Here is a 27,664-nt window from a genome sequence, read left to right on the forward strand (position 1 = left end):
CATGGCATTTGGTGTTCCTGACCCTCCAATCCTAAGTACTAGTAGCACTTCTCAATGTTGGAAATAACTATTTCATAGTAATAAACATTTATAATTATTCCCTCAAGGTGTGATGATACCACAATAGCTTAGAACCACTGCTTTAGAAACCATTGTGGGAATCCTCTGGCAGTTGCAACCATAGAGGGTTGCGTGTGTCACAGCGTGGCTAAGAAAAAGTAATAGTGTGCAGAGGTTATTTTTACGTAAATGTCTGACTTTTCAAAAGGCTAAGTTGCTTTTGCTCTTTTTTTATTTCTAGTAAGTTTGTTGTATAGTGAAAAGTATATGATATCTTTAGTTCTTAGGATTTCTTTTCGGTGTCTAAAGTTGATTTTTAAATAGACATACAAGCAGAATATGGCTTCTGTTTTTACCATGAACTAATAGAGATGTGGTAGCTTGTTCATAACATTATCCAAATCCTCTTCAGCCTTGATTCTTTGATGGCAAAGTAATATGTCAGGTCCTGAAAGTGATATATATCATTGTCATGATTATATGAACCTTTTTTTGTGCTTTTTAATATCCTATGCTGCTTGAATTTTTCACATAATGGTATATAATAATTTTAAAAGGTAGGTGACACCTTTTTAGGGTTTATGACAGCTGTTGTTTCAGGAACTTAAATAATAGTAGAGGTATTGTTCATAAATAACTTATTGAAGTATTATTGTGATTCTCACTTTACAGAAGTAGAAGATAAGTTGTATCCCTACAAACAGAACACTATTAAGAAATAGTCAGGAACCGCAACCCACCAGACTATCTGGAGTGGGAGTTCTTAAGCTTTCTAATACTGTCTGTGCAACTTCTCAAGGAATTACACATTTTGCAATCTTCACATTCCATTTGTTATTATTTATTTGTTTAATTTGTTAGTTGAGTGGCAGATAAATGGGGACACAAACAGAGAGATAAAACTTCCATCCATTCCCCGCAGCACTGGTCCACAACACCCAAAGCTAATATGAGAATGGACAATGGTTAAGCCAGGAGCTGAAACCAGGAGCCAAGAATGCAAACTAGGTCTCCCACGTGAACAGCAGGGAATCAATTACTTGAGAAATCATTGCTGCCTGCCAGAACCTATACTAGTAGGTAGGCAGAATAGGAGCAGAGCTGGAAGGCAAACCAAACATGATGATGCGGGACATCCGTCTGAACTCTGAAGTTAAACACCTCCCCTAACTTAATTTGCACATCATACTCTCCTCTGTCTCTGGTTGATTCTTTGCTGATATGTTGTTGGTTATTTTTGTTTGTTACTTTGTTTTGTTTTGGGTTTGCATTTTCCTCATGCGCCCATTTGTTCTCAGGCTTTCTTCATACATCACTTCAGTGGAACTGCCATAACAAACTACATTAAAACGGAATGCTTTGCAATAACAATGATTTGGAAGCTGGAACTCATTGGGATTTTCTGACTTACATATGTATCACTTCAGTCTCTGCCTTCATGGTTACGTGATGTTGTCCATATCTGTATATCTTCTTTTTTAAATAAGAACATTAGTCAAGCTTTGTTAGTGACTTCACTTTGATTCTAACTTTAAAATCCACATCTAGACATAGCCATGTTTACAGTTATGGGCATTAGAATTTCAACGTATGTTTGTGGAACAGGGTTGTTTTTCAATTCAGATAACTCTAATTTTTTGTATTTCTTGAAAATAGCAAATAATACCTGGATTTGGCTTTTTGAGATCCTAGGGAAATTTAACCATTTTAATAACACTTAATCAATCCACGTATTGAACTATATTTTTTTCTATCTTTATTCCAGGTGTACCTGTCATTGTTTATTCTTTCAGCTTGTTTGTGATCTTTTTATTGGCTTTTCCTAACAGTGGTTGTGCCTCCAAAGCATCTGCCTATTCTACTTGTATCTTATTTTACTTCTTTTATCTTTCTATTGCAAAACAAGACTGTGTTGTTAATTGCTCACATTTCGCCTCCTGAGTAATAGGGACCAAAAAACAATGGAATTTCTTTTAAAATTTGTCATCTCAGATGTCTCTTTGCAATGTGAGAATGCTTCTTTGTTTTCAGATGTAAATCAAAACAAAGCTGTCCCTACAAAATTAAGTCAACCTTCTGAACCTGGAGTCAGTAAGACCCTTAGACGCTCCAAGTAGTATATATTGGAAGTTCTAACTATACACTGTGTAATTATGCCCAGAAGAATTACTTAATTCATCTTTCTTCAGCAACTTGTGGATCAGTCCTGGCTTTAAACACCTGTAAGCATAGCACACTCTTTCCTGTGCCTCACATAAATACTGTAATCCCATGCCTACACCTTCCTGCAGAAGACTCCAGGTCAAAGGTGTATATAATGATTTTCCAGTGGTTTCCATGTCAACCGTAACTTATTTTCTCTACAACATGAAAAATATCTTACTTTCCACCACATAAAAATTTTTCCAATTTTGAACTTTAATGATTTTTTACTTACATTAGAATAACTAATACAAGGTTTTTAAAGGCAAACAGCCAAAGTCACCTATTTTGAGAAGTAATTCAAGCAAGTTGAGCTACATTTTAACATAAGAATCTTAAGTCTAGGGCATGGTGCAATAACTTAATTAGCTAATCCTCCACCTCTGAGAGCTGGCATTGCTCCGCCTTCATCCGTTCCCTGTTTCTGGCCTAGGAGAGTTGTGGAGACCCTACTCCCATGTGAAAAACCTGGAAGAGGCTCCTGGCTGCTAGATTCAGATCAGCTCAGCTCTGGCCATTGTGGCCATTTTGGGAGTGAGCTAGCAGATGGAAGATCTTTCTCTTTGTCTCTCCTCCTCTCTAAAAATCTGCCTTTCCAATGAAGATAATTAATATAATAAATAGTTATTTGAAATGTACCATGTATTTAGAAAGATAAATATTCATTTTAATTAAGTTTATTTTAGGTAGTATATTTCATGTAGTTCTACACAGTTAGAGCTCAATTTCCAAAAATCAATTCCATGTTAGTTTATTTCATGAAACATAACTGTAACTAAGATTTATATATAGTTCACTGGTTGTACGTGAAGCTGTGACTGCACATCCTCTCCAGAAACCTACTGGCAGCCTTTATTATTCATCTAAAATATTTACATAATAAATATTCATGCTTGGCAGTATATTGAAAATCAGCTAGGCTTCTGGGAATAGCAGATTCCAAACTCAAATTACAAGTATAAAATGTGAGAGAAGTATAAAATATACTGATAAAATCTGAATAGATATTTACTCAAGCACATATCTTTTTCTTTTAGTAAAGGCCATTCCCTATTATTTTTTAATGATTTGACAAATTCAGAAAGGAACTTAATGTTATAATGTCTATAATTTGTAACTTTTTGCCTCAGGATTTTAATGCAGCTCAATTCTGCTGAATAGCAAAACCACAAAAAGAAAACTATATTAATGTGAGACATTTTTAAATATATTCTGAATTATCTTGAAAAAACTAGATCATCATTATGTACTTTTCTGATACTTTTAAGAACAGCTTGAATTAAAGCCATAATCAGTTTGTCTTTTTTGTGCCATGAAATCATAAGGCAAATAAGACAAACTTGCAGATAAACACTGCAAAAAACATGAAAACTGGTAAGCTAAAGTTGCAATTTCTTAAAGCAAAGGCTGCCGCTCTCTAAAAAAACTATCTTAAAAATAAATTTCCTTAGAGAATTCATTTGAAATCTAATTACTAGCAGTAGTGATCTAGTATGTTTGCTTGAGAACCTGTCAATGCAATTTCAATGATAAAGTAGATGATGACTGATAAGAAATCAGTAAAGCATCTGACAGGAAATTAAAATGTTCAGTTAGATTTTAAAAATAGCTATTGCGAACTCATCCTCAATATTATGTGTTGTTGTGTTGGGTTCTTTCCATCACTGATAGCATTTGATTGAGATAGGGAGACAGAGTATCAACAAGAAACAAATACTACTATCTGTCAAAATATCATGTAACATTCCCATCAACTCATGATCCTAGGCAGAGCATATATGTATACTGTTCTTGACATCTTAAGGAGTGGAAATGCTGTTGGCCAGAGGAATTACAGAATGCTTCATAGGAGATTTTGAATTGAGCGTCAAGGAGTAGATAGATTTGAAATCAAAAAGAACCTTATTTTCAGGGATACAATACTTTGCTGTTAGGTTGCCTGGCATGTTATATAAAATATAGCCATATACCACTGGAGTCTTAAAGGGGACACCCTAACTGGGTTGAAGTTCCCACCAAGAGGCGCGTGGGCTGGAATGGGGACTGCATTCAGATCAGGAAATGGTTGTAGTCTCCCTTGGCACAAGTGTGGACTGGGTCTGGACGCACCAAGCTGGGCCAGACCCCAACACAGCCTGGTGTCCTGGAGGACCAGGGTAGATGTGGGACGGACTAGGCTAGGTCTCAACCCCTGCTGAACCATGTGTGAGCTGTATGTGGGCATGGACAAGCCGTGGCTGAGCTGAAACATCCAACAGCAAGAACCAGCTTGGGTTGAAGGCCAGTTAGGAAAAGCCACTGTTCCTGCTAGGACAGGAGGTGAACTGAGTAGGGCTGGCTCATGGACCCCCTGGTATGCACTAAATCTGGCATTGGGAGAGGTTCAGATGGAGCAACCTGGGCAACTCCTCTGGCAGGACACAGACCCTGCAGGTAAGTGCAAAAAGCATGGAAGGAAACAGCCCAGAATGGGCCATGGAAAGTTACCCACTGGCATACATTTGGCATGGGTCGGGGGCAGACCAGGCTGAATCAGTTCACGTCATCCACTGGCAAATCCGAACACCAGAACAGAGTGTGGGCCAGGCCAGGTTCAGTCACGACAAAACCAGTCCAAAATACGGAATGCCAAGGTGAGGTTGCCTGTACTGGATGTGACCGCAGCGCCCATCCAGCACGCGTAAGAACCAGGAATGAAGGGGGCAGAGCCAGCAGGGGAAGTAAGGGGAAGGGGATCCCTTGCTGGACAGCTACTCCCACTGGAGAGCGTGCGCTGGGATGGGAGCATACAAGACTAAGCAAGGCTACAACACTTGTGCGCCTCATGTGGACTAGATCAGGCAAAAGCCAGGCTGGGCGGATTATTCCTACTGGTGCAAACAAAATTAGAGTGGGGGAGGGTTGTTTGGGCTTAGCCACAGCATCAGCTGGCAGAAGCTGGCACTGAGGGCTAATTCTGTCAGGCCAAACTACAGAACCACCTGGAGAGTGCATAATCCAGGAGTGGGAGTGGCCTGGGAGGGAAATAGTGGACTCTTCCCTCTTGGGTTACCACCTCCCCACAGGAGGACATGAAAATTAAGACAGGGGCTGGTTAGACAGAGAGGCATTCAACATCCATGAGAGCTGGATAGTTGAGCTGGTTAGATGGAACTAAGCCTCAATACCCATCGACATGTACGAGAGCCAAATGGGATGTGGGACAGACTGGACTAGTCTACTACACAGACTAGCAAACCAGGGTGAGGGGCGGGCCAGGTGGGAGTTATTGTGGGTCGTTCTGACTGGGCTGCAGCTCCCACTGGTTTATGTGAGGGCCGAGTATGTGCTGGGCAAAACCAGGCTGGACTGCAACACCCATTGGTTCCGTGGATAGGGGCGATGGACTGTGTCTGGCCCTGTACTTGCTAGTACATACAAGAATCTAGTCTGGGAACACCTGAGGCAAAGTTTCTTTGGGGATCTCCCCAATCGAACTGCCGGCTCAGAACCCTAACCAAGAAAAGACAGAAGACAGAACAAGTCAATCAACCACCTCAGCCATATGTTGGCAGTGAAATACTGGGCAAATGGAGACTTTATGATGGACTGTGTCTTCGACGACCTCATCGTGCTTGGAGTGGCGAGATTGGCAGCAATTCATAACTGGTGAACTATCAAAATCACTTGAGCAAGTATCTCAGAGCATGCCCCACATTCGGGACCTGGGGTGGGTGGGAAACTGGGTGGGGATTCTCCCTCAATATCCCCCTTTACCTGAGATTATGAAGGAAACAATATGGAAATAATAGTCTTACCCACTTTCCTATAGTCCTTGAACCTCTTTACCCTAATTAACTATGTAAAGACTGTCAAATATATAATAAAAAATTGAAAAAATTTTAAAAAGAAACCCTTTTAACAGCTGTAGGCTTCAATTTTCTATCTGGAAAATGGAAATACAATAATGTGTAGCTACCAGAATGAAATTACTTCATCACAGTATCACATAGCAGTTAAGAACATGGAATGTGAGATTTCTCTCCCTGACATCAAACAGTGTCAATATATTAGCTGTTTGTTTAGAGCAAGTTTTATTGCTCTCCCTAACTTAATATTCTCATCTACAAAGTGTGAATGATCATCTTTACTATCTTCCCCTTAGAATGATTATGAAGATTAAATAAGTTAACACAGATAAGGCTCTGAGTCAGTGTTTAGTATTATGAAAGTCCTTAAAATTATGCAAGTCATCCCAGTATCATAATCACTATTCTCTGAAGCAAATATTGAGTGCTATAAACACCAGTTAAGAAACTCCTTCACCAGAAACTTGTTACAGCAGAAGATGCCACTTGGGACGCCCTTACTTGTAGACCTGGGGTGAGTCCTGACTTCAAATCTGATTCCAGCTTCCTGCTAATGCACACTCCAGAAGGCAGTAGGTGATGGCTCAAGTTCTTTGCTTGCTGCCATCCACAAGGAAAGTCTGGGTTGGGTTCCAGGTTCCTGGTTTCAGCCTGCCCTAACCCTGGTTTTGCAGGGGTAAGCCAGCAAATGGGAAATCTCTCTCTACTATCTGCCTATCTTAAACTTCATATGCCTCTTTGATAAGCAGTGTTGAACATATTATAAAATTTCTGCAATATTCATTATCCTAATCCTTAAAAGATTTAATTGTGCATGCTTTATGTCCTTATAATAAGGATTGGATAGCATGGTGCATGTGCAACTCCTAGTGAGATGTTACGTAATTGGATGCATGTAGTAAGAAAGTAATGAACAATTATGAACAATGTACATTCTTTCCTCATTTCATTCTGTATTTCATATAGAGTGGACACGGTACACATAAGCATGGATATTATGTAGGCATGGGTATTATGAATGCACACACATATAAATGTAAGTCCTTTTTCTACAAAATTCTATCCATGAGGAAGTTGGTACAGTCAGTTGCTCCTATGTTTTCACAAACATCCAAAAGGTCTAGCTTTTGAGAATCACATTCTAAGCTATTAAGTTAGGTTATACTTATTGTTAGCTTAAAATAGATGAATAACAGGAAAAAGAAGCAGAAACTGATTAATTGAAGCATAATGACAATTTTTAGAAATTCACATTACAGAAATAGTAGTCCTCGTATTTTTCTGGATATGACTAAAATAGATACTCTAATTCCTTAATTTGTATTAAAAAAAAAACCTATCACTGGCAATCACATTGTCCTTTCAGCATGGTACAATAAAGGACATATAGGCAGTAGACCTAGATGTGAACCTGAATTCGACGTATACAGATTATGTGATTTTAGGAAAGTCATGCAGCTCATCACATTCTCCTAATCCTTACTGAACAATAATGTGTGTAAATCTTGTTGATAAATTAAGCTCTAGTCGTGTGGTGGCCTAGCAGCTAAAGTCCTCACCTTGAACGCGCCAGAATCCCATATGGGCGCCGGTTCTAATCCCGGCAACCCCACTTCCCATCCAGCTCTCTGCTTGTGGTCTGGGAAAGCAATTGAGGATGGCCCAAAGACTTGGGTTTCTGCTCCCATGTGGAAGACCTGTATAAAGTTCCTGACACCTGGCTTCAGATTGGCACAGCACCAGCCATTGTGCTCACTTGGGGAGTGAATCATCGGACGGAAGATCTTCCTCTCTGTCTCTCCTCCTCTCTGTACACCTGACTTTGCAACAAAAATTTTTTTAAAAAACCCTTTAAAAATAAATAAGTAAATTAAGCTCTAAGCTCTATGTGAGTTATTTTTAGTTTTGATTATTTAAATATTATATAAAGAATAAGAAAAGTAACAAATTAATGTGAACTATTATTGAATTCCACATTTTCAAATATTTTTATGATTTTTAAATAATTGGTAAGAAACAGTATTAGTGAGAGAAGGTATCTCAACATCTAGTCCAGCGTTTCAATGGCTTCATGGTATTGTTTGGTGTTGAGTTCTATCCAGTGCATTATAAATTGTTCAGTAGAACAAATGCCCACCAAATGCCAGTAGCAGCAACCCTCTCCATGATATAGCAAACAAACAATTTCAAAATATTGTACAATGACCCCCCCACAGAGCATAATCACTATTTGTCAGGAACCATTGATCTAGACAGTTAATTGAATATTCTATATTTGTCCCTGAATAGACTTGACCTAGAGGTGATAAAAATAAATTGAAATATGTTTTGCAACATAAATCAAAAAAGCCTACATTTTTAATATCAGTAGATGGTATTATCCATGTGTTTAATTTCCTTTTTGGATTGTGTCTCGTGTGTCAGATAAAGGTCCTACCATTTTGTTGGCTCTATCAAAATGTAATAATATTTATCACCAAATCAATGCACTCCTGAGAGTGAGCAGGTTTGAACTGATTTAATATAACTTTTCATACAAAAACCTTACAACGATGGTTCAGAAAAAAAAAGTTTGATATTATCCATATGATGCAACCTGGCTCCCAATTTCTCTAGCTTTGTTCTGGTCCAAAAACAAGCTAATTTATCCTAGACATCCTGTGTTTTTAGAATTTATGATATTGATCTTACTTAATAATTCTATATTGAAGCACCATAAACATTCACAGAAAACTAAGCAATCTTCAACACAATAACTAATGACTTCTATCATATCTTGCTTCTTCTATATTTTTAGCAAAGTTGCTTGTTGTAGAATTTATCTACAGAAAAAAGTATAAAAGATCCCAGCCCAGCAGAGGCAGCTGCCTTCCGCCGCCCTCACCCGTCCCCCTTCCTCCTCCTCCTCCTCCATCCTGCCTCCTCTACCAGCCCGCCTTAGGGCCCCCGCTGGCCCCCCGCTGGCCCCCGCTGGCCTTCCGGCCTGCCCCTATGTTCCACCTTCCCCCAGCCCTGCCTCCTGCCCACTTCCCTGTTTGTCTCCCCTCAGTCCCGCCTCGTGCCTGCAGTTAGTTTGGCCTTCACCCCCACCGGTGACCAAACACTTGACCACTCGATGCCCAACTCCCAAGAACACTGTTCGACATGGACACCGGCGTGACTGAAGGTGGTTTAAATGTCACTCTCACTATTCAGCTACTGATTTATGGCAAGCAAGTTGGCAGTATCATCGGAGAGAAAGGAGAATCTGTTAAGAAGATGCACGAGGAGAGCGATGCACGGCTCAACAGCTCAGAGGGGAATTGTCCTGAGAGAATTTTTGCTTTAGTTGGACCCACTAAAGCCATCTTCAAAGCCTTTGCTACGATCATTGACAAATTGGAAGAGGACATCAGCAGCTCCATGACCAACAGCACAGCTGCCAGCCGACCTCTGGTTACCCTGAGGCTCGTGGTTCCAGCGAGTCAGTGTGGCTCTCTCATTGGAAAGCATGGTTGCAAGATCCAGGAAATACGAGAGAGTACAGGGGCTCAGGTGCAAGTGGCAGGGGACATGCTCCCCAACTCAACTGAGCGCGCCATCACTATTGCTGGCATTCCTCAGTCAATCATTGAGTGTGTTAAACAGATCTGCGTGGTCATGTTGGAGACTCTCCCAGAGAGTCTCCCGAAGGGCGTTACTCTCCTGTACCAACCCAAGCTGTCCAGTTCTCCGGTCATTTTGCATGTGGTCAGGCTTATGCCATTCAAGGACAGTATGCCATTCCACAGCCAGATTTGACCAAGCTGTGCCAGTTGGCAAGGCAACAGTCCCATCTTCCCATTACGCATGGCAGCACCAGATTCAGTGCGTGGAATCCAGCTCTCCAGAGGTGAAAGGTTATTGGGCAGCTCTCCATGCGTCTGCTCAGACTACTTCTCATGAACTCACCATTCCAAATGATTTGATTGGCAGCATAATTGGGCATCATAGCACCAAAATCAATGAGACCAGTAAGATGTCTGGAGCACAGATCAAAATTGTGAATCCAGTAGAAGGCAGGTTACCATCACCAGATCTGCTGCCAGCATTAGCCTGGCTCAGTATCTAATCAATATCAGGCTTTCCTCAGAGATGGGTGGCATGGATAGCAGCTAGAACAATGCGGATTCATCCATAATCCCTTTCTGCTATTTACTACCACTCATGATCCAGCTGTGTAGTTTCTGTACAGTCAGTGATTCCAGGTTTTAAATAATTTGTAAATTTTCAGTTTCTACACACTTTACTCGTGATTTTCTAAATTGAAGCATTTTAATTCTCTGTTCAGCTGTTAATGCTGAGATCCATATTTAGTTTTATAAGCTCCCCATTTGGGGGGAGTTCATGAATTTTTCTGTTTGTCATGGAAACGTAAGAGGGGAATATTAAAACGTTTCAGTTCAGTTCTGTAAGGTCAGGAATTTTTCAAAAAAGTTAAAAGATGGACTGGAGCTTCCCTATCCCCCTGAACCTTTTTTTTTCTTTTTCTTTCTTTAACTGTAATTAACTATGTAAAGATTGTCAACAACACAATAAAATAGATTACAAAAAAAAAGGTATAAAAGATACAGTTATTTTAAGATTGTAGTGCTTTGCCTTCTATAATACCTTAAAGAATGCATGTACACTAAATTACTAAGACAGATGTATCCCACGTATTAGTTTATAATGCCACCTCTGGCTGACAACTCCCAAATCTGTGTTGCTGCCTCTTTCCTTTCCCATATACTTCATACTCATATGGGATTGCTTCTTTTTACTTACACATTGGAATACACATATTCTCTCTAAAATTAACAAAACTTTAAATCGTCCCCTAACAATTTTGAGTCTCTGGTATTCTCCCTCATGTTAAAAAAAAAATGATAATTTCATCCTTCCAGATACTCAGACCAAACACCTTAGCATTCACTTTGAATGCTGTCCTTCACCTACAGTCTATCTCAACAGTACCATAAATTTTGCACCTTCAATTTTTAAATTAGACACTGGATTTATGTACTACCCTGGACTCCAACTGCTAATGCAATCCTGTCTACCCTCATCTCTCCCTTATGTTGTTTCCATGGCTTCTTCTGTGTGTATCCTTCCCATATCCGTTCACAACACAAAGTCAAAATAATGCTTTTCAAATATTACAGTATTTACTTTGGCCAACAAAGATTTGACCACCTTACTTGGCTTTCATAATTACTCATCCCACCCCTGCCACAATGTCTTCTTTCTTGCCCCTGAAACACCCTAACATGGTCCCATTTCAGGCCTTTGTGTATACTGTTGCTTGGTTTCATATACTCTCCCATTCCATACCTCCCAAATATCCCTTACAGCTTTCTTCCTCTTCTTGTTGAGCATTTGTTCTGTATTCATTACTCCTAGGGTTCCTTGGCACCTCATAGAAAACTGTTTTTCTCCCAAGCCAGGCCTTTTCCAACTGAGTGTTTACATCTTTTTTAAATACAGCATAGATATTTGGTTATACTGTTCTTTTATCTCTGGATGACAGTGACGTAAATACAGGAAATTGTGTCTGTCTTGTTCAGTATATCATCAGTTCCTGGAAGGGAACTTGGCATACATGTTAGATACTTGAGGTAAAATGGGCAAAAGTAATTCATAATCTAATAGGGAGACATTTCTGGAAATTTAACTAACTGTATCATCTAAAAGAACTCTAAGTATAAAGATATTTGTTGATTAATCGAGATGGCAGAATAGGATTAGGAGACGTTTAAACAGATGGAGAAATATTAGACAGTGTGAAGCAGAGAGGACACATTCCAGGAAATATAAGAGGACAGATCAACAGCAGAGGGATACCTGGAGACTGACAGCCACAGGAAAGCAGTGGACACAACAGTGTGGGGTTACAGTGACTGGTACCCCAGCGGCATTCAGCAAACAGCGATCTAAACTCCACCAGCAGCCAGAAATCCACCAGCAACAAGATGGGAAGGGACATTTACTGGGAGCTTGGGAGGTGAACCCAGACAAAGAACTGCCAATCCTGCTGGTCTGTTTCATTTGACTAGGAGCAAAGACAGAGCAGCAGGTCCCAGATGGGCGGTGTAGGAACACGAAGGCAGTCAACAATCCCAATAGAGTCTCCTTATTGCAGAATTCTACTTCTTTGATAAAATATTAGAAATCGAACTTGCACAAGTTTAAGATGTTAATAGTTTTTTTTTAAATGTTAAGTGTAAACACCTATAGCTTTAAGAATCCAACCAAGGAACAACATGTAACAGTACAAGATAGGACTCCATCTGCAGTAATAGATAGAATCTCAGATGGACAGAAGAAAACTAGAAAGACGATTCTGGTCAACTAAACCTTTCAAGGGGCAGGCCTGCTCCTGAGGATGGCATGAAACTACTAAAGTACTGTGGGAATGCCTACCAACCAGCATTGTTTTAAGGACTGCTTTCCAGAAGATGGAGAGGATTCGCTGCTCCTCAGGCCAGACAACAAAGCTGCACCCACCTGCACAAGTCTCCACACTCATTATAACATTTTTAGTTAGGGCCATAAAAAAAAGAAGTTCTTAACATTTTATTGTATCTGATATAGATTAGCATTAACCAAGTATAACATATTTCAATATACTTGTGCTTGTTAAAGTTCATGTCTGCTATGCTGGACATGAGACCAGACAAAACAGAAACTGACTTCTTAGACGCTTGTAAGTCTGAGTCCAGAATTCTAGCTTTTTCCTGATGTAATTTTTAATATTTGATAAATTTTGATGGCTTATAGATTTACTTTTTAAAGCAATAAATAAAGTATTGGTAGTTACCTGCAGTCCTAGACAAAAGAGGGTTTCCGCTCACTAATTTTCTTCAGTTTCCAGCCATACTTCTCTTTCTCTCCTTCATTGCAATCTAAGATTGTAAAATAAGCAATTTCCCATTAAATTTGATAGGTTTAACTAAATCTACATAATATGCTTCTATCAAAAGGAATGGCTGTCATTCTTCAAAGCAAAATCAATTTGCAGCTATGACAAATGATGTTTTTCAAATTTAGCTGCAACTCAACAATGATTCTTTGATGTCTTTGAGAAGCATTGCCATAAGAGTAATTTTCTGTTTTATACTGTATTCTACTCTCAGTTTAATTCCTCAGAGGGCCCTTGCTCCTGAACTTATTGTTTCCCAAACAATATTGCCTCCCTCATAAAAAATAATATATAGAAAAAACTCTGATTTTACTGTGGATAGCACTTTCTTATTTTTTAAGAGATTTTAAAATTTATTTTTAATGGAAAGGCAGATTTACAGAGAGGAGCAGAGACAAAGATCTTCCATCTGCTGGCCCACTGACCAAATGGCCTCAATGGCTGGAGCTGAGTTAATCTGAAGCTAGGAACCAGGAACCTCTTCAGTGTCTCCCACCTGTGTGCGGAGTCCCAAGGTTTTGGGACATCATCCAGTACTTTCCCAAGCCACTATCAGGGAGTTGGATGGGAAGAGGATTAATTGGGACATCAGCTGACACCCATATTGGATCCAGTGTTGATAAGCCACTTGAGCTATTGCATCAGTCTCCATTTTCTTATTTAATAATGAGAAAAGTTTTGTTCTTACTTTGAAAGCTAATATGCAGGATGATAATTCGTCATAAACATTTCTTAGTTGACAAGTATCTCCCTTTCAAGCAAACAAATTTCATTTTTCTCTTATTTTTCAAAAATCCGAAAGACTTAAGGAATTAACCTGAATGTTAATTTCTTTGGATATTTCTGGAAAGTATATAATATTCAATCATCACAAACTTCAAGGAATAACAACAGGGAAAAGAAACAGGGTGGAGATACAGATTTATTTTAAAACTTCATGAAAACAATGAAATGAAAGAATGTTTATTTGGGTACAAAAATTTAAACTTAGGCCTAGGAGAGAAGTCTTTGGGGGGTGGAATCCCAGTCTGTACAAAATTGTACCTCAAAATTCAAAAATTCAAAATAAAAATTAAACAAAATAAAATGAAATAAAATTTTTAAAGTTCATGTGAAACACATGCTATGAAAGGCTACTCAGGGATCTGAAACAGTGCTGCACTAAAGCATTCTAATTTTTCATGAAATTTTTAAAAGAGTCTTGTATGTGTCCCAGATTTGAGGCATGGCTTCATGGAAGCCTGAAAGAAAACATGGAAGTCTAAAAAGCTACTTTACAAAACTTCAGAAACAGGTGTTGCTGGTCTGTTTGAGAGAGAGTTTCAATCTCTGGGGATTGTAGATTCAAGAAAATAGTTCTAAGAAAAGTAAAATAAGGACAGTGAAATTTTGATAAATATAAGCCTATTTCATTTGAAGAAATATATTTTATATATGTTTCTATTTTTTTTCTTAAGCTTATTTAAGAATAGGTCTGTTTATTTTATTTACACAAGAGGCAAAGCATCAGAGATGCAGGGATATGGAGGATAGGTAGATAGAGAGATAGACATAAAATAACCAAGAGCTAATTTTAAAATCTTTATTAATATTAGGAGAACAGATTTTATGTATTTCATAAGGGCAGTTCTCAGAGATAATCTGCCCTTCCCCTCTTCCTCAGTCTCCCTCCTTCTCTTTTCTTCTTTCTAAATTTTGCAAAAACTTAATTTTAGTCCACTTTGTAATCAAAGGCATAAATCACCATAGACCACGATATTCAACAGGTATAAAGACCACAGTTCCATTGAAACATGTCCATTTGTTATACAAAATAATGAATATGCAATGGGTTTTTAACCGCAAGGTGCCTTCATTCTACTTTTCATAAACATTTGCTTACATTATGAATTAAAATATTTCACATTCCTGCAGTACGGAAAAAAAAAAAGTGTTATCAGGACCAATGCTGTATCACAGTGCAGTGAGCTATTGCATGGAGTGGCACCGCCATTTCACGTTTGTGTGCCCATTCAAATGTTGCTTGTTAACCCACCTTCCTGCTAATGCCCAGAGAAGGCAGCTGATTATGACCCAGTTACCTGGCTCCCTGCCACCCATGTGGGAGACCCAGTGGTGTTTCAGGCTCCTGGTGTCAGTATGGCCCAGTCTTGGCTGCTGCTAGCACTGGGGGATTAGCCAGAAACTGGAAGATGCCTTTTTCTCTCCCTTTTTCCCCTCTGCCTCTGTCTCAGTCACTTTGTCTTTCAAATACAGAAATATTTTTAAAAGAAGATGTAGTATCAACTTTCATATAAGTGAGACCCACTTACATAAATGGGCAAAGTGAGTGACCCAATATTCCAGGATCACTAAAAGTAATAAGAAGCTGCTAAAACTGAACAGTCTTCTGAGTAATTTGACAGTCTTAAGGTGGTATGGGGTCTCTGTGGGTTGTGTAATAAGCAAGTCATGATGCATTGGATATTCTGTTGTTTTCTTTCCACGTCCTTCCTTCCAGTGAAATCGGATGAGTTACAGACAATCAAGAAGGAACTAACCCAGATCAAAACTAAAATTGACTCGTTGCTAGGGCGCCTGGAGAAGATTGAAAAGCAGCAGAAGGCAGAGGCAGGTAAGTGAAAAGAATCTGTGCCAGAGACAGGCTGCGGTTAAACCAGTGTACCACCATCAGCATCATGCAGGGCTGGGAAGACCCTAGCAGACTCTTTACTGGAGTGGAATACAGATGTGAAGACAGACTCCTTAGACCAAGAGATTGCAGTGATGAAATATGGTCACCTTTAGAGAATAGCAACTAATTGTTATGAATGTTAATTCATATTAAAAAAATGTACTTTGGCAACGTCACCTGAAATAGTTGAATCACATTTGGAAGTTTATATCTGAATATCAAGTAAAACCAGGGGCTGGATTTGTGTTGTAGCAGGTAAAGCATCTGCCAGCAGTGCCAACATCCCATATGGTTCCTGGTTCAAGTCCCAGCTGCTCCATTGCCTATACACCTTCCTGCTAATGGTCTGAGAAAAGTAGCAGAACATGGTGCAAGTACTCAGGCCCCTGTTACCCATGTTGGAGACCCAGAGGAAGCTCCTGGCTCCTGGTATGAACCTGGCCCATTCCTAGTTAATGGGGCCATCCCTGGAGTGAAACAGTAGATGGAATACCCCTCTGCTTCTCCCTCTTTCTGTAACTCTGACTTGAAATATAATAAATTTAGAAAAGGAAAATAAAATTAATAAATAAAAGGTTAACCAAAAGCTAAAGTGATATTCATATTTGCTACATTAATGTTAGCATAATTTTAGAAGCTTCAAAAATCATTACTACAGTGCCCAAGTTCAGCCTTTACTGAAACTTTAGTACTCAATTTCAGGATCTTAACACTAACAGCATGCTTCTGGGGCCACCCATGGACCAAGTTGTTTTAATTATATCTTTTAGAATATAATGACTTCTCACCATTTCAATATGATTTTAATGCCCTTTATCATGTGACTGTAGGTAATTTTTTAAATCATATAAGGTAAGACATGAGATGAATTCAGAACCAGTCCACAGCTTGGAAATTTTGTTCTGAAGGTGTTAGATGTCCCAGAGGCCTTCATGGAAATGAGTTGATATTAGGAGGAGATACAGCAGGTAAATAATAAACTCAAGTTTCCTACAAACCCAGCCCTTGTCCCAACCAGCATAGCTCCATCTATATCTGTTATAAGTACTGGGATTCAATGTAAGACTTAACTTACTAGAAATGTATAACATATTTTTGAAATCCACCAGTAAATTGAACCTCATTTTGCAGATGGAAATACTAAGAGGCCCAAGGAGGAAAACTGTTTTTTGTTTTTTTTTTTCTGAATCCACACAAGTGGTTAGTGACAGACCTTGTCTTGTGACTGAATTCAGTGTCCTTTCCAGCTTATAGCCTCAATCTTAAGTTTTCCCAAGGGTCTGGTCCCAGGCTTTCACTGGAATGAGGCAACCCAGCTAAACTCCTCACAGATGAGACACAGCTAGGCTCTAGGACTCTGTGCTACCACAGGCAGGGGCCTGTGTGTTGACCTTCAGCTATGCAGTTAGAACTGCAAGTCCCACTCTGGTGATGATCCACATAGAGCTCTAGAACAAAAAGAAGCCCGGTGGGAGGTGCTGGCATAGCAAGCTGGATCAGAGGAACACACTGTGGTCTAACCTCACACACCTTGTACCCTCCATATCTCACTATCACATAAGAACTAGTGGTGGCATTCTCACATCACAAGAAGTCACAGACAAATTACAGTAACTATCACAAAGTTATGCTCTTAATAACTGAAGCTATCATATATTAATGACAATATACACGAACACACTACCTTTATTAGCCTCCGTTTTTGGAAACAAAAGCCACGTGTCTATTGCACAGTCAATTCTCCCGAACATTGCTAAGTTAGTGTGGATGAGAAGTGATAAGGGAGAATTCTTTTTACTAAAAGTTTGATCATGAATGCATTTTCTACTAAAAAGAGTAACACTATACTTCTTAATAAAGAAATTTAAACTTCAGAAAGTTTTTATGTGCTGTCTAAGGCACTAATCTGAAGTATTGCTGTAACCAAAATATCCTGCGATGTTGCCTAAATCAATATTTCCCTTTGAGGAACTTCTGTGAAATTCATTATTATGTAAAACAACCCTTACAGCAAAGGACTTTGGTAACCAATTTGCACTTCAGTTTAAAGGATTATAGAGAACTCATTTAAATATAAATCACCTCAAAGAGAAAAATGTGATCTTTATTCCATCACATTATACCTTCCAGTTTCCAGCAGTGAATAATAGCTTCCACATATCTTCTTAGAAAATCATCCATAAACATAACACTAAAATTCAAAGCTTACATTTTCTTTTCATGAGTGACTGTCAACCTTATTTTTCAACAAGCTTAAACTTTTCCAAAGATGAGATAGTTATTTTTTAAATGACAAGTTTAGTCCTTTTATACTTTTTCTTTCTTTCTTTAACATGTCATGAAGAAATTGAACTAATTTGTGACTTCATTCTCACTAATTATCTCCTCAATAGTATCCATATGTTTAAAGATGATTGTTTTCTAATATTTTCTTTAGGAGAAGGAGTCAGTTCTGTGAAATGGATTAATATATTATGGAAAAAATGTTAAATGCATTAACGTTCATTAAAAATATTGATGCCTCCTTATAAAACTTAAGAATGTTCCCATTTTAATGCCTAATTGGTTGTAAGCTAATTATTTGGTCACTAGCATTTACTCTTATAACTGCCAGTTTGTTCATATTGCATTCCTAATTCAGTATTACTCATTTAAATTGATTGTTTCTAGCATAGGAGTAGGGGCAAGAAGGAGAAGGAACAAAGCACGGGGAATATCACTCAACACAGAGCATGTTCTGGTGTAAAGACTCAAAATTTTGTTTTGTTTTGCTTTCTCTAGTCTTTAAAGTGAATTTGCTTCTAGTACATGTCTGTATTGGTGTCCTCTCATCATTTAAAGCTGTAAACTTCCTAAAAACAAGGTCACAGCATCTCTTTCCCAACTCTATCCAACACCACTTGCTATATACAGGGCATGCCCAGCAAGTCATCCAACTTCTTTATGTGTTGTGCTTCAAGGCCCTCAAATGTTAACTATAGGAATGAATTATGTGTATTACAGCTTGTAAAATCATTAGTGTGACTCCACTGTGCATATATAATTTTCTCCAGAAACACTTCCATTAATACATTAATGATGTGGTAACAATATAGACTACAAAAAACAATAAACAATGCCTAATATCAGTTTGATTTATAAGTGTAACTTATTCTTAGATGATTCTTTTAAAAGAGCCATATATATACATATATATATATATATACTTGTTACATATGATAACAATAACTGTGGTTTCCATGATGGTGTTAAATTATCAAAAACAATGACCAATTAAGAAGCAAAAGAAAGAGCTGGGTATAAAACAGTGAACACTAAGCAAAGACTCTCTTAAGTGACAAGGAAATATCCTTTGTCAACTTTATATCCAATAGCATGTCTGACATATTAGCAGCCAATTTCATTTGAATGTCTCCAATGATAATATTGGAATGTTAGGTAAGCATTAGTATGATCACAAACTGGAACCCTATACAAAATATTTATGCTGCTTGTTTGATAACATATCACCTTTTAAAAATTATTATACAGCCAAAACTTTTCATGTGACAAGTAGCAAAATGCATGACTTCTTGTGAAAAAAAATGAATTTTTAAATACTCTTCCTCCTCTCCTCTCTCTCTGTATATATAATATACAATTTTCAGTTTGTTAATATCCTTTGCAGCCAATTGAGTTACACCATCTACTTCATTTCTACTCACACTCATCTCTGAGACACATCTATCTTAGGTTCTCTTCACAGTGAGCCAGGATGTACTTGATATTCACTTGGTTCATTCATCCTTGTTATGCCCTCTAAAATAAAGCTTGGTGTGAAGCCTCTTGTGAATATAAAAATCCATTAAACATTAAAGATAGCTATGATAGTTCACCATTCTAAAACCTTTGAACAAAAAGTAGACATAATTGGCTCATGGATGCTCACTTTGGTTGCATTCATATTTTGGTTAAAGCATCTTTGGAACCTTCTTTTCCATAGGGAAATAACAAGACATGCTTCTTGTGTGACTTGGTTTTGCATCTTGAACAGCCCACCTCCTCTATGGTCTTTAAAGTTCATTTACTACGGTTTGTGGTACCTATAATGCAAACATTGGTTCAGATATGACCCTACTGTCACACCATTTCACATGACTACTATTTCTGTTCCAAATATTTTACTGCAGTCACTGAGATTTTGGACTGAATTGGCAATGCTTTTAGTTACAGGACATGAACACAAACTGAGCTCTGCTCCTTTATGAAACTTCTTTAAAATAATGATGGAGTTTAAAAAAAAACTGAAATCTCTGGGCAGAAAGAAAACAGGAAAAATTTAGAAGCTAGACAGCAGGTGAAAGACCATATCCATATTAGAACAACCTACCCACCTAAGTGCAGTTTTAACCACATAACTGTAAAGGTTCAGAGTTGAAGGCATCACCGCCTTTGCAAAAGAGGATTTAGATGGTTCAAAGTCCACTTGGGAAACAGTCCTATTCCTCATGAACAACTTGCCCCTGCCACACTCTGGCTGAAAAAGGTTTTTCTACAAATACTAGAACAGTGAGTCTCGAGGCTGGAGAGTCCCTGAAAGCAGAGAGAGAAGTAAATGTTTACACAACCACTACAGACATGTGTAGGGTTTCTCTCCTCCTTAGATGTCACAACACTGGCAGGACTGCGTAAGATCTTCATTTAGGAACAAGAGCAGCCCGAAAAGGAAGGCTGAAAGATACAGTGCTGAGATTCCCAAGGAATTGGGCAATCAGATCAGTCACCACCTTCCATGCTTGCAAAGCTGCCAGTTAATGATTTATTATTCACTGTTGATATGGGCAACCATTAATCACCATACAGGAAAAAAAATTAATATTAAGAACAGCCATCAAAAACAATAAAAGGAAAATGAAATCAAAGGAAACACAAATTGTACAAGATGAACAAAACTTCAAAAAGAAAAGGAAGAAAAGCACCCATTAATAACCTCACACAAGTAAGAGATGATGTGCTAGTCATGAATCGAAAGCACAAAACTATTAAACTGAGTGTTCCTAGGACATACAAAAGAGCTTTTAGAAATTAATCTAAGGTCAGCACTGTGGCTTATCAGACAAATCTGCCACCTCTGACACTTGCATTTCATATCAACACCAGCTCATGTCCCAACTGCTCCACTTCTGATCTGGATCACTGCTAAGGGCTTGGGAGAAGCAGAAGAGGATAGTCTCAATATGGGAGATACAGATGAAACTCCTAACTATATCCTGGCTCAGCCTTGGCCATTTCAGCCAACTAAGGAGTGAATCAACAAATGGAAGATCTATCTATCTCTGTGTGTGTAAGTGTGTGTCCTTGCATCGTCCTCTCTTTCTCTGTGGTTCTGACTTTTCAAACAATAACAAATATTTTTAAGAAGCAAATTAATATACAGGAACATTGAAATGAATTCATTACAATGCTCAGAAAGTAAAATTGAATAAAATATCGTAGAAAAGTATGGGAGAAAACAAAGTGGCCCTATCTTTATTGTTTTTTATTATTCTGTATTTGAGACACAGAGAGTGAAAACAAATATCATTCACCAGTTCATTCTTTCGGTGCCCAAAAGAGGGAGCAGGACCAAAGGCAGGAGACAGGAGTATTGCCCCATTCTCCCACGTGCATATGGGGAGCATGAGTTATGTGAGCCATCACTTCTGCTCCCAGGATCTGTAGGGGCAGGAAGCCAGAGAGAAGAGCAAGAGCTAGAAATGAAACCCAGCAACTCCAATGCTGGACAGCAGTGCCTTTATCACTGAATAAGTCTCCTCTGACACTAACACGACTGATGATACAGTGTCAGAGGGATGGTTCCCAGATCTTAAGAAAAGCATTTGTGGATGGTAGGTTTATACACCAGATGAGTAAAGAAAGAAGTTAAAATTGCAGTTTTCTAAATAAAGAGAAGACCAGGACCTATAGCATATAGGGAAACATTAAAGCCATCATGATTATAACTTAATTACACCTTTCAAAATCGAACTCTCTCCCCATGACCCCCATCTTCTGTGTCTTGTCAATGTCATCTCATCAGTGGATCCTGTCAATAAAAACGGCCAATCTCAACACATCTTCTATTACTACAGTCATTTACTCTATGTTTATTCTACCCCTTGTTCAGCTTCCTCCATAGCTACCACAATACACAAACGACAAGCTCTATTGTGCTCACCTCATTTGAGAAAACTTTATTGAAATGTATGTTGTGTAGAAATCTAATTATCTCAATAGCATAATTCAACACCTTAGTACTTTTACTGAATGGGGCACTGATTGCTATAAATCAGGACATTTTTACATGGCTGCACATTGCTTTTAGCTGATCTCTCCACTTCATGTTGTTTTTTTCTTTCCAACAGATAAGTTGATATTACTAAAATATTGAAGGCCCCAGGCAGCAATGAAACAAAATTATATTCATTTGCCACTAGAGACCTAGTTCTGCTTACCAATAACATGAAATGTAGAAAAGTCTTTATAAAATTCATAAAATTGGAAAAATAAACCTTTTCCTTAAATTTATTGTGATATTTGAACAAACGCAGTATGCCAGTAATTTTTTTAAAGATGGCTTCTGTCCAATTTATGGTCGGCTCAACACTCCAGTGTATTTCATATGAACAATGTGGAATTCCTTTCTATGAGCATGTACTTGTATAACTGATATTTTAATCTAAACTCATTCTTATGTAATTTTCCTGGTGTTCATTTGTACAGTCATTAGTAATGTTACCCTCAGTAAGTCGCATCTTTCTAAATGCCTTTCTAAATGGCATTTATTGTAATAACTGAGTTAAATTTATATCACATACATGTGTTGTCACAAATCTTTCAAAAGTAGAGTTTTAATTGATAAACAAACACAATGATCCCAGTACACTAGGCTGGCTGCAATTAAAAAAAAAAGTGACTGTTTTTATATCAACAATACTTGCCACCATCTGCTAAGTACAATCTAAGTAGCAATTATCTAACAATTAAGCCAGCATGTCAAAAATCTTAATTGCCAATACAATGAATTTTCAGAGTTGTATTAATGATAATGGCTGTGCAGTGAACTCAATTTAATAAAAATTTTTTCAACAATTTTAACCTGTTCTCTGAATCCTATATAGCTTTCAAAGTAGAAAGAGGATGCTCAGAAAAATTATTTGCATATGAGCATTTAAGGTTACAATCAAACCATCTTATTTCATGGAACTTTAAAGCCTTTGGGTCTTTTCATCACTGAGAAATATTCATATATCATTTGTATTTCTTTTCCCTTGAGTCATTGTTTAGTCAGCACATTTGCTCCTAACTAAACAGATTTTTTTCATTACTGAATTTAAAGATTGTCTGGTTATTAAAAACATTCAAAGCATTCTCTTGCTGTGTCAAAATAGGCCTTTTCTCAAGAGGCATATATGAAAAAATAGGCCAGACAGTACAATGAGGAATCCTTAAATTGGAATTCCAGCTCTTGCAGTTATTATTATGTAACCATGGGTATCTTATTTAAGCTATTTATACCTCTGTTTCACCATGTGTAAAATGATAAATAAGCCTAGAATACTTTATATTTCAAAAACTAAATGTAATAAATGCCATTTGGTAAACTCTTTATAAACATTTATTGATTGGTGGTTATTAAAATGTTTTCTCTGTTACAATCGATAATTTGGAATTAAAGAGTTCTATTAGGTACAAGCAGCTAGCTTTCTTCTAATCATTCTTCAGAAACAAAATTTACTAATAACTCACTTATCTACTAACAAAAAATGCAACAGGTCATCTATCATTGTCTTAAATATGCCAGCAGAGACTACAAAACATGCAAAAATTCAGTGTTTGCCCTCTTCCCATAAATGTTTAAAGACCTCACATTTTATTTTTGTATTGAAGGCTTGCCAATCCCAACAAGAATAAATTTCTTCTAAGAGTATCTCAGATCCACACTTTTATTTTGACTCCAGGTTGAGGGACTGTCATGTGGATTGTGGCAAAGAACTTTCTTTTAATTGCTCACATTTTTGTTACCATGGTACCAAATTCAGCTGCCATGTCATCTCTATGAAAATAATTTGGCATCCAGATATTTATTTTCATTGTTTAATCTCATAACTCATGAATATATCTAGCCACCAATTAATTTGTAAGGATGTGGGAAAATGTGAAAAAATGATTTCTGTCCCAAAAAGCTTTAGTGGATGAAATACAAATATACAAAAACATACAGGCTTACTCACATGTATTCATCATAAGAAGCAAAAGTAATAAGTAGAGAAACCATGCAAATAAATACCTTAAAGCTGAGTGAACAAAATAATACTGCTGATTTCTAAAATAATTACAATTAGATGATTGTTCAGAAAAATACTGCAGCTTTATTTCTATTTCAAGAAGATAATTACTGGATCAAAATTTGTTAAACTGTAAACTAATCATTTAATAAACAAGATGTGTTTTCATGGGTGATTTTATTCATGAAAATTATCTTTGTTAGGTAGCTTCCATATTTCTGGATGTGATGATAAAAGTCTTCGCAATATATCACTAAAACCCAGGGCTGCTAGACTCCTATGACTCAATTACCACCATAATTAAAACTAATTTTTCTCAATTCACATTAAGTCATCCACACATTTACCTTTCACATTAAAGATTAAATGCATAAGGATGATTTTTAGGGTTTTTAATTGAACTATAATAATAAAAACACTACCTCTGGAATATAGTTAGACATATTACATGAGTGTTGTATGTAAATATGGAAAACAGAGAATAGCTAAATGCGTATATGTGTCTCAACATAGAAATAAAGAAGCCACATCAAAGCCAAAATACAAAATTATCTATTTAATCATGATTGTTCGTGATCACTAGAGATTAATGATCTTACTACAGGTATTTGTCTGTGAAAATTAATTAACAGATTTAATAAATTTGGAGAGCTTGTAATTATAACTTTCAGTTAGAGAACATTTTCACATATGCATGTATCTGAAAAAATAATGGAAAATGAAAATGAATTTATTTTCATGCAAAATAATTCTGAAATGCTTGGATAGTATTTTAATAATACACATTTTCCATCAAGTTTTCAAGAATGCACATAATTTTCCTCAGATGAGCACCCAGGAACTTTCTGAAAGAGTTATTTTTTATGCTCATGTTTTAGAGAAGAAAATTATGGTTAATAAGACTAGAAATTAGGATAATAGATCTTATTTCCTATATCTTGTATAATCTACTATTTTTCTATTGTAAAATACTCAGTGAGGGTTATAGTGCACATCAAAATTTTTCCTGGTAACCAACTTGTATTATGTTTTTTAGTTGACAAAAGATGAACACTTATATTATCCCCCGTTGTAACAAAGATCTTGCAAGGCAACAGCTCCAATTTTAAGAGAACTTACACAACTGAGAAATGGATAGAACTTAGTAGAACAACCAACCATAAGACGGGATTCGAACAAGGCTTTGCTTCATCAGAGGTGAAGTCACATTCAAGAAAGTTTGTCAGTCCCAAGGATAACTGACACAAATGGGCACATCAGGAAGATAACATCTGTCTTTCCTTAACCCAGTCTTGCTCAGTCTCTCTGAAAATCTGCTGTACTCCCTAAGCCATAGACGTTTTAGACAAGGGGGGAAGGGATAACATGACTTGCAACAAGCATTTCTGAAATTGTTTAAGAAATGAACAAGCCAAAATAAATAAATCTCCAATACCATGTAAATCTTAAGTAAAAGCCTATTTCTGTGTTGTAAAAGAAGGCTAAAACACTAACCTCATGTTGAGAATGTTGACTTCAGGAAATGTTATAATATCCAGGATATCTTTCACTGAGCAGAACAGTAATTGTTCCATCCAAAACTGCAAGTCCTCTCTCTTTGCTGAGATATCAACACCAGATCCTGATATTAGGAGCATTTTGAATAAGAAGCACAGTGTGCTAGAATGGCAAGAAATGAACAAGTAGAATCGTCAGTGTGAAAACTACTGTGAGGAGAAAGAGCAGAGGTAAATCCATTCTGTTGGCCAAAAGATGAACAAGAGCAGAGGTGACGAAAGACAGCAAGAGGCAAACTCACGTCTGAGTACTGAAAACTCTTGCTCAAAGACTTTTCTCAGTGCATGGTGGTCACTGACATGTGTGGCTGTGGTTTAAATGTTAGAATTCAGAACAGGCATTTGATCAGCGGCTAAAATATCTGCGTCTCACGTCAGAGTGCCTGTATTTTATTTGATGCACAAAGAAATTGTGATTTTAGATTACTTGGGATGTAGACTGTGGGTGGCCGGGCAGATGGCTCATGTGCTGGGTTCCTAGGACCCACGTAGGACATCGAGATTGTCTTCTTGGATTCAGCCACAGTCCAGGCCATAGTTGTTTCAAGCATTTGTGGAGTGCAACAGTGAAAAGGACTTCTTGCCTTGAATCTTCTCCCTCTCCCCTTGCACCTTCAAGCCAAAACCCCACCCCATCGTCACCCCTACCCTCACCTTCATCTTCCTTCCTGGCTGTGAAAGAAATAATTTTTAATTGAAAAATTCTAAAATTGCAAAGGACAATGCTTTGAAGAATGACAATGATACGTGTAAGAAATAATGATTTTTTTCAGTTAGAGTTAAGTTAAATATGATTCTGGTTTGTAGCTCTTGTCTAAATAGCTTTCCTTTTAATCCAAACGCCTGTATCACCTTCTCAATATTGAACCACATTTTACTTTAACTCACAGTTTCCTTTTAGTTTAGATGATGCTTTTTAAATTGGGGAGCATGCTGGTTGTGTTTTATAAGAACCACTTCATAGTTTTCATTGCACTTTATATGTTGAAGCTCAGAGGAAAGGAAAGAATGCATGCTACCAATCATATTCCCTTCAGTCTATACACTTGTATGTGCGAAGGAAGACAGAAAGTATAGTTTTAAAAGCAGAATTTTCTCCTCACTTTCACAAATTATATCATTATTATACTTCACAATAATAAATCGATGGAAAGATGTGAAAGACACAAATTTGATTCTTTTCAAGATTCATAGGACCAGGGCCCGGCGCAGTAGCCTAGCAGCTAAAGTCCTCGCCTTGCATGCACCAGGATCCCCTATGGGTGCCAGTTCCAATTCTGGAGGCCCTGCTTCCCATCCAGCATCCTACTTGTGGCCTGAGAGAACAGACAAGGATGGCCCAAATCCTTGAGACCCTGCACCCCGTGGGAGGCCTGAAGGAGGCTTCATACTCCTGGCTTTGGATCAGCTCAGCTGTGGCCGCTGTGGCCACCTGGAGAGTGAATCACTGGACAGAAGATCTCTGTCTCTCCTACTCTCTGTATATCTAACTTTCTAATAAAAGATAAAATAAATCTTAAAGAAAAATAAGATTCATGGGACCTATGCTAAGGTCCAATGAATTAAGCCACTGCCTGTAGCACTGGCATCTCATTTGGACACTGGCTCTGCTGTCATCCCAGCTTCCTCCTAATGTGCCTGGGAAAGTAGCAAAAGTGGGAAGCCTGGAGGAAGCTCTTTTTGGCTCATGGCTTCCCCTTGGCCTACTCTTGGTTATTGCAGCCATTTGGAGAGTTCACCGGGAATGAAGGATCTCTCTTTCCCTCTCTGTAAATCTGCCTTTCAAATAAACAAATAATTTTCCATTTTCAAAACCAGAAGAGATAAAAACTCTAGGTTTGGTCATTTTTAGCCCTTATTGAACAACTTGCTCTTACTCTGCTCTGAAAGTCATCCATTCCCAAAAGCATCATCACTGGCATCCTCTGACCTGATCAAGCCTCCGGTTCTGTGCTGAACTACCGCTGCTGCTGCTGCTTCTAGTGTGACATCGCAGAGTCTCCAGGCTTCCTCTCATTTGCCATGCATTCATTGGTGCAGCCTTTCAAGTTTGCAAAACATTTCCCTAACATTTATTCCCCTAACCCTCACACAAACAC

The 27,664-nt window shown here is 37.9% G+C and overlaps 1 protein-coding gene and 1 pseudogene across 1 annotated transcript in view; both read left to right on the plus strand.

Moving 5' to 3' along the window:
- Nucleotides 1–27,664, plus strand: part of RALYL (RALY RNA binding protein like) — a 360,797-nt gene that overhangs the window by 299,065 nt on the left and 34,068 nt on the right. Inside the window, exon 7 of the mRNA XM_058668767.1 lies at nucleotides 15,530–15,643. Within this exon, the coding sequence (XP_058524750.1) occupies nucleotides 15,530–15,643 (114 nt within the window). The remainder of the gene's footprint in view (nucleotides 1–15,529; nucleotides 15,644–27,664) is intronic.
- On the plus strand, nucleotides 9,255–10,247 carry LOC101525360 (poly(rC)-binding protein 2-like; annotated as a pseudogene).

This window comes from Ochotona princeps, chromosome 9 (genome assembly GCF_030435755.1).
Source record: "Ochotona princeps isolate mOchPri1 chromosome 9, mOchPri1.hap1, whole genome shotgun sequence".
In the NCBI taxonomy this organism is placed as follows: domain Eukaryota; kingdom Metazoa; phylum Chordata; class Mammalia; order Lagomorpha; family Ochotonidae; genus Ochotona; species Ochotona princeps.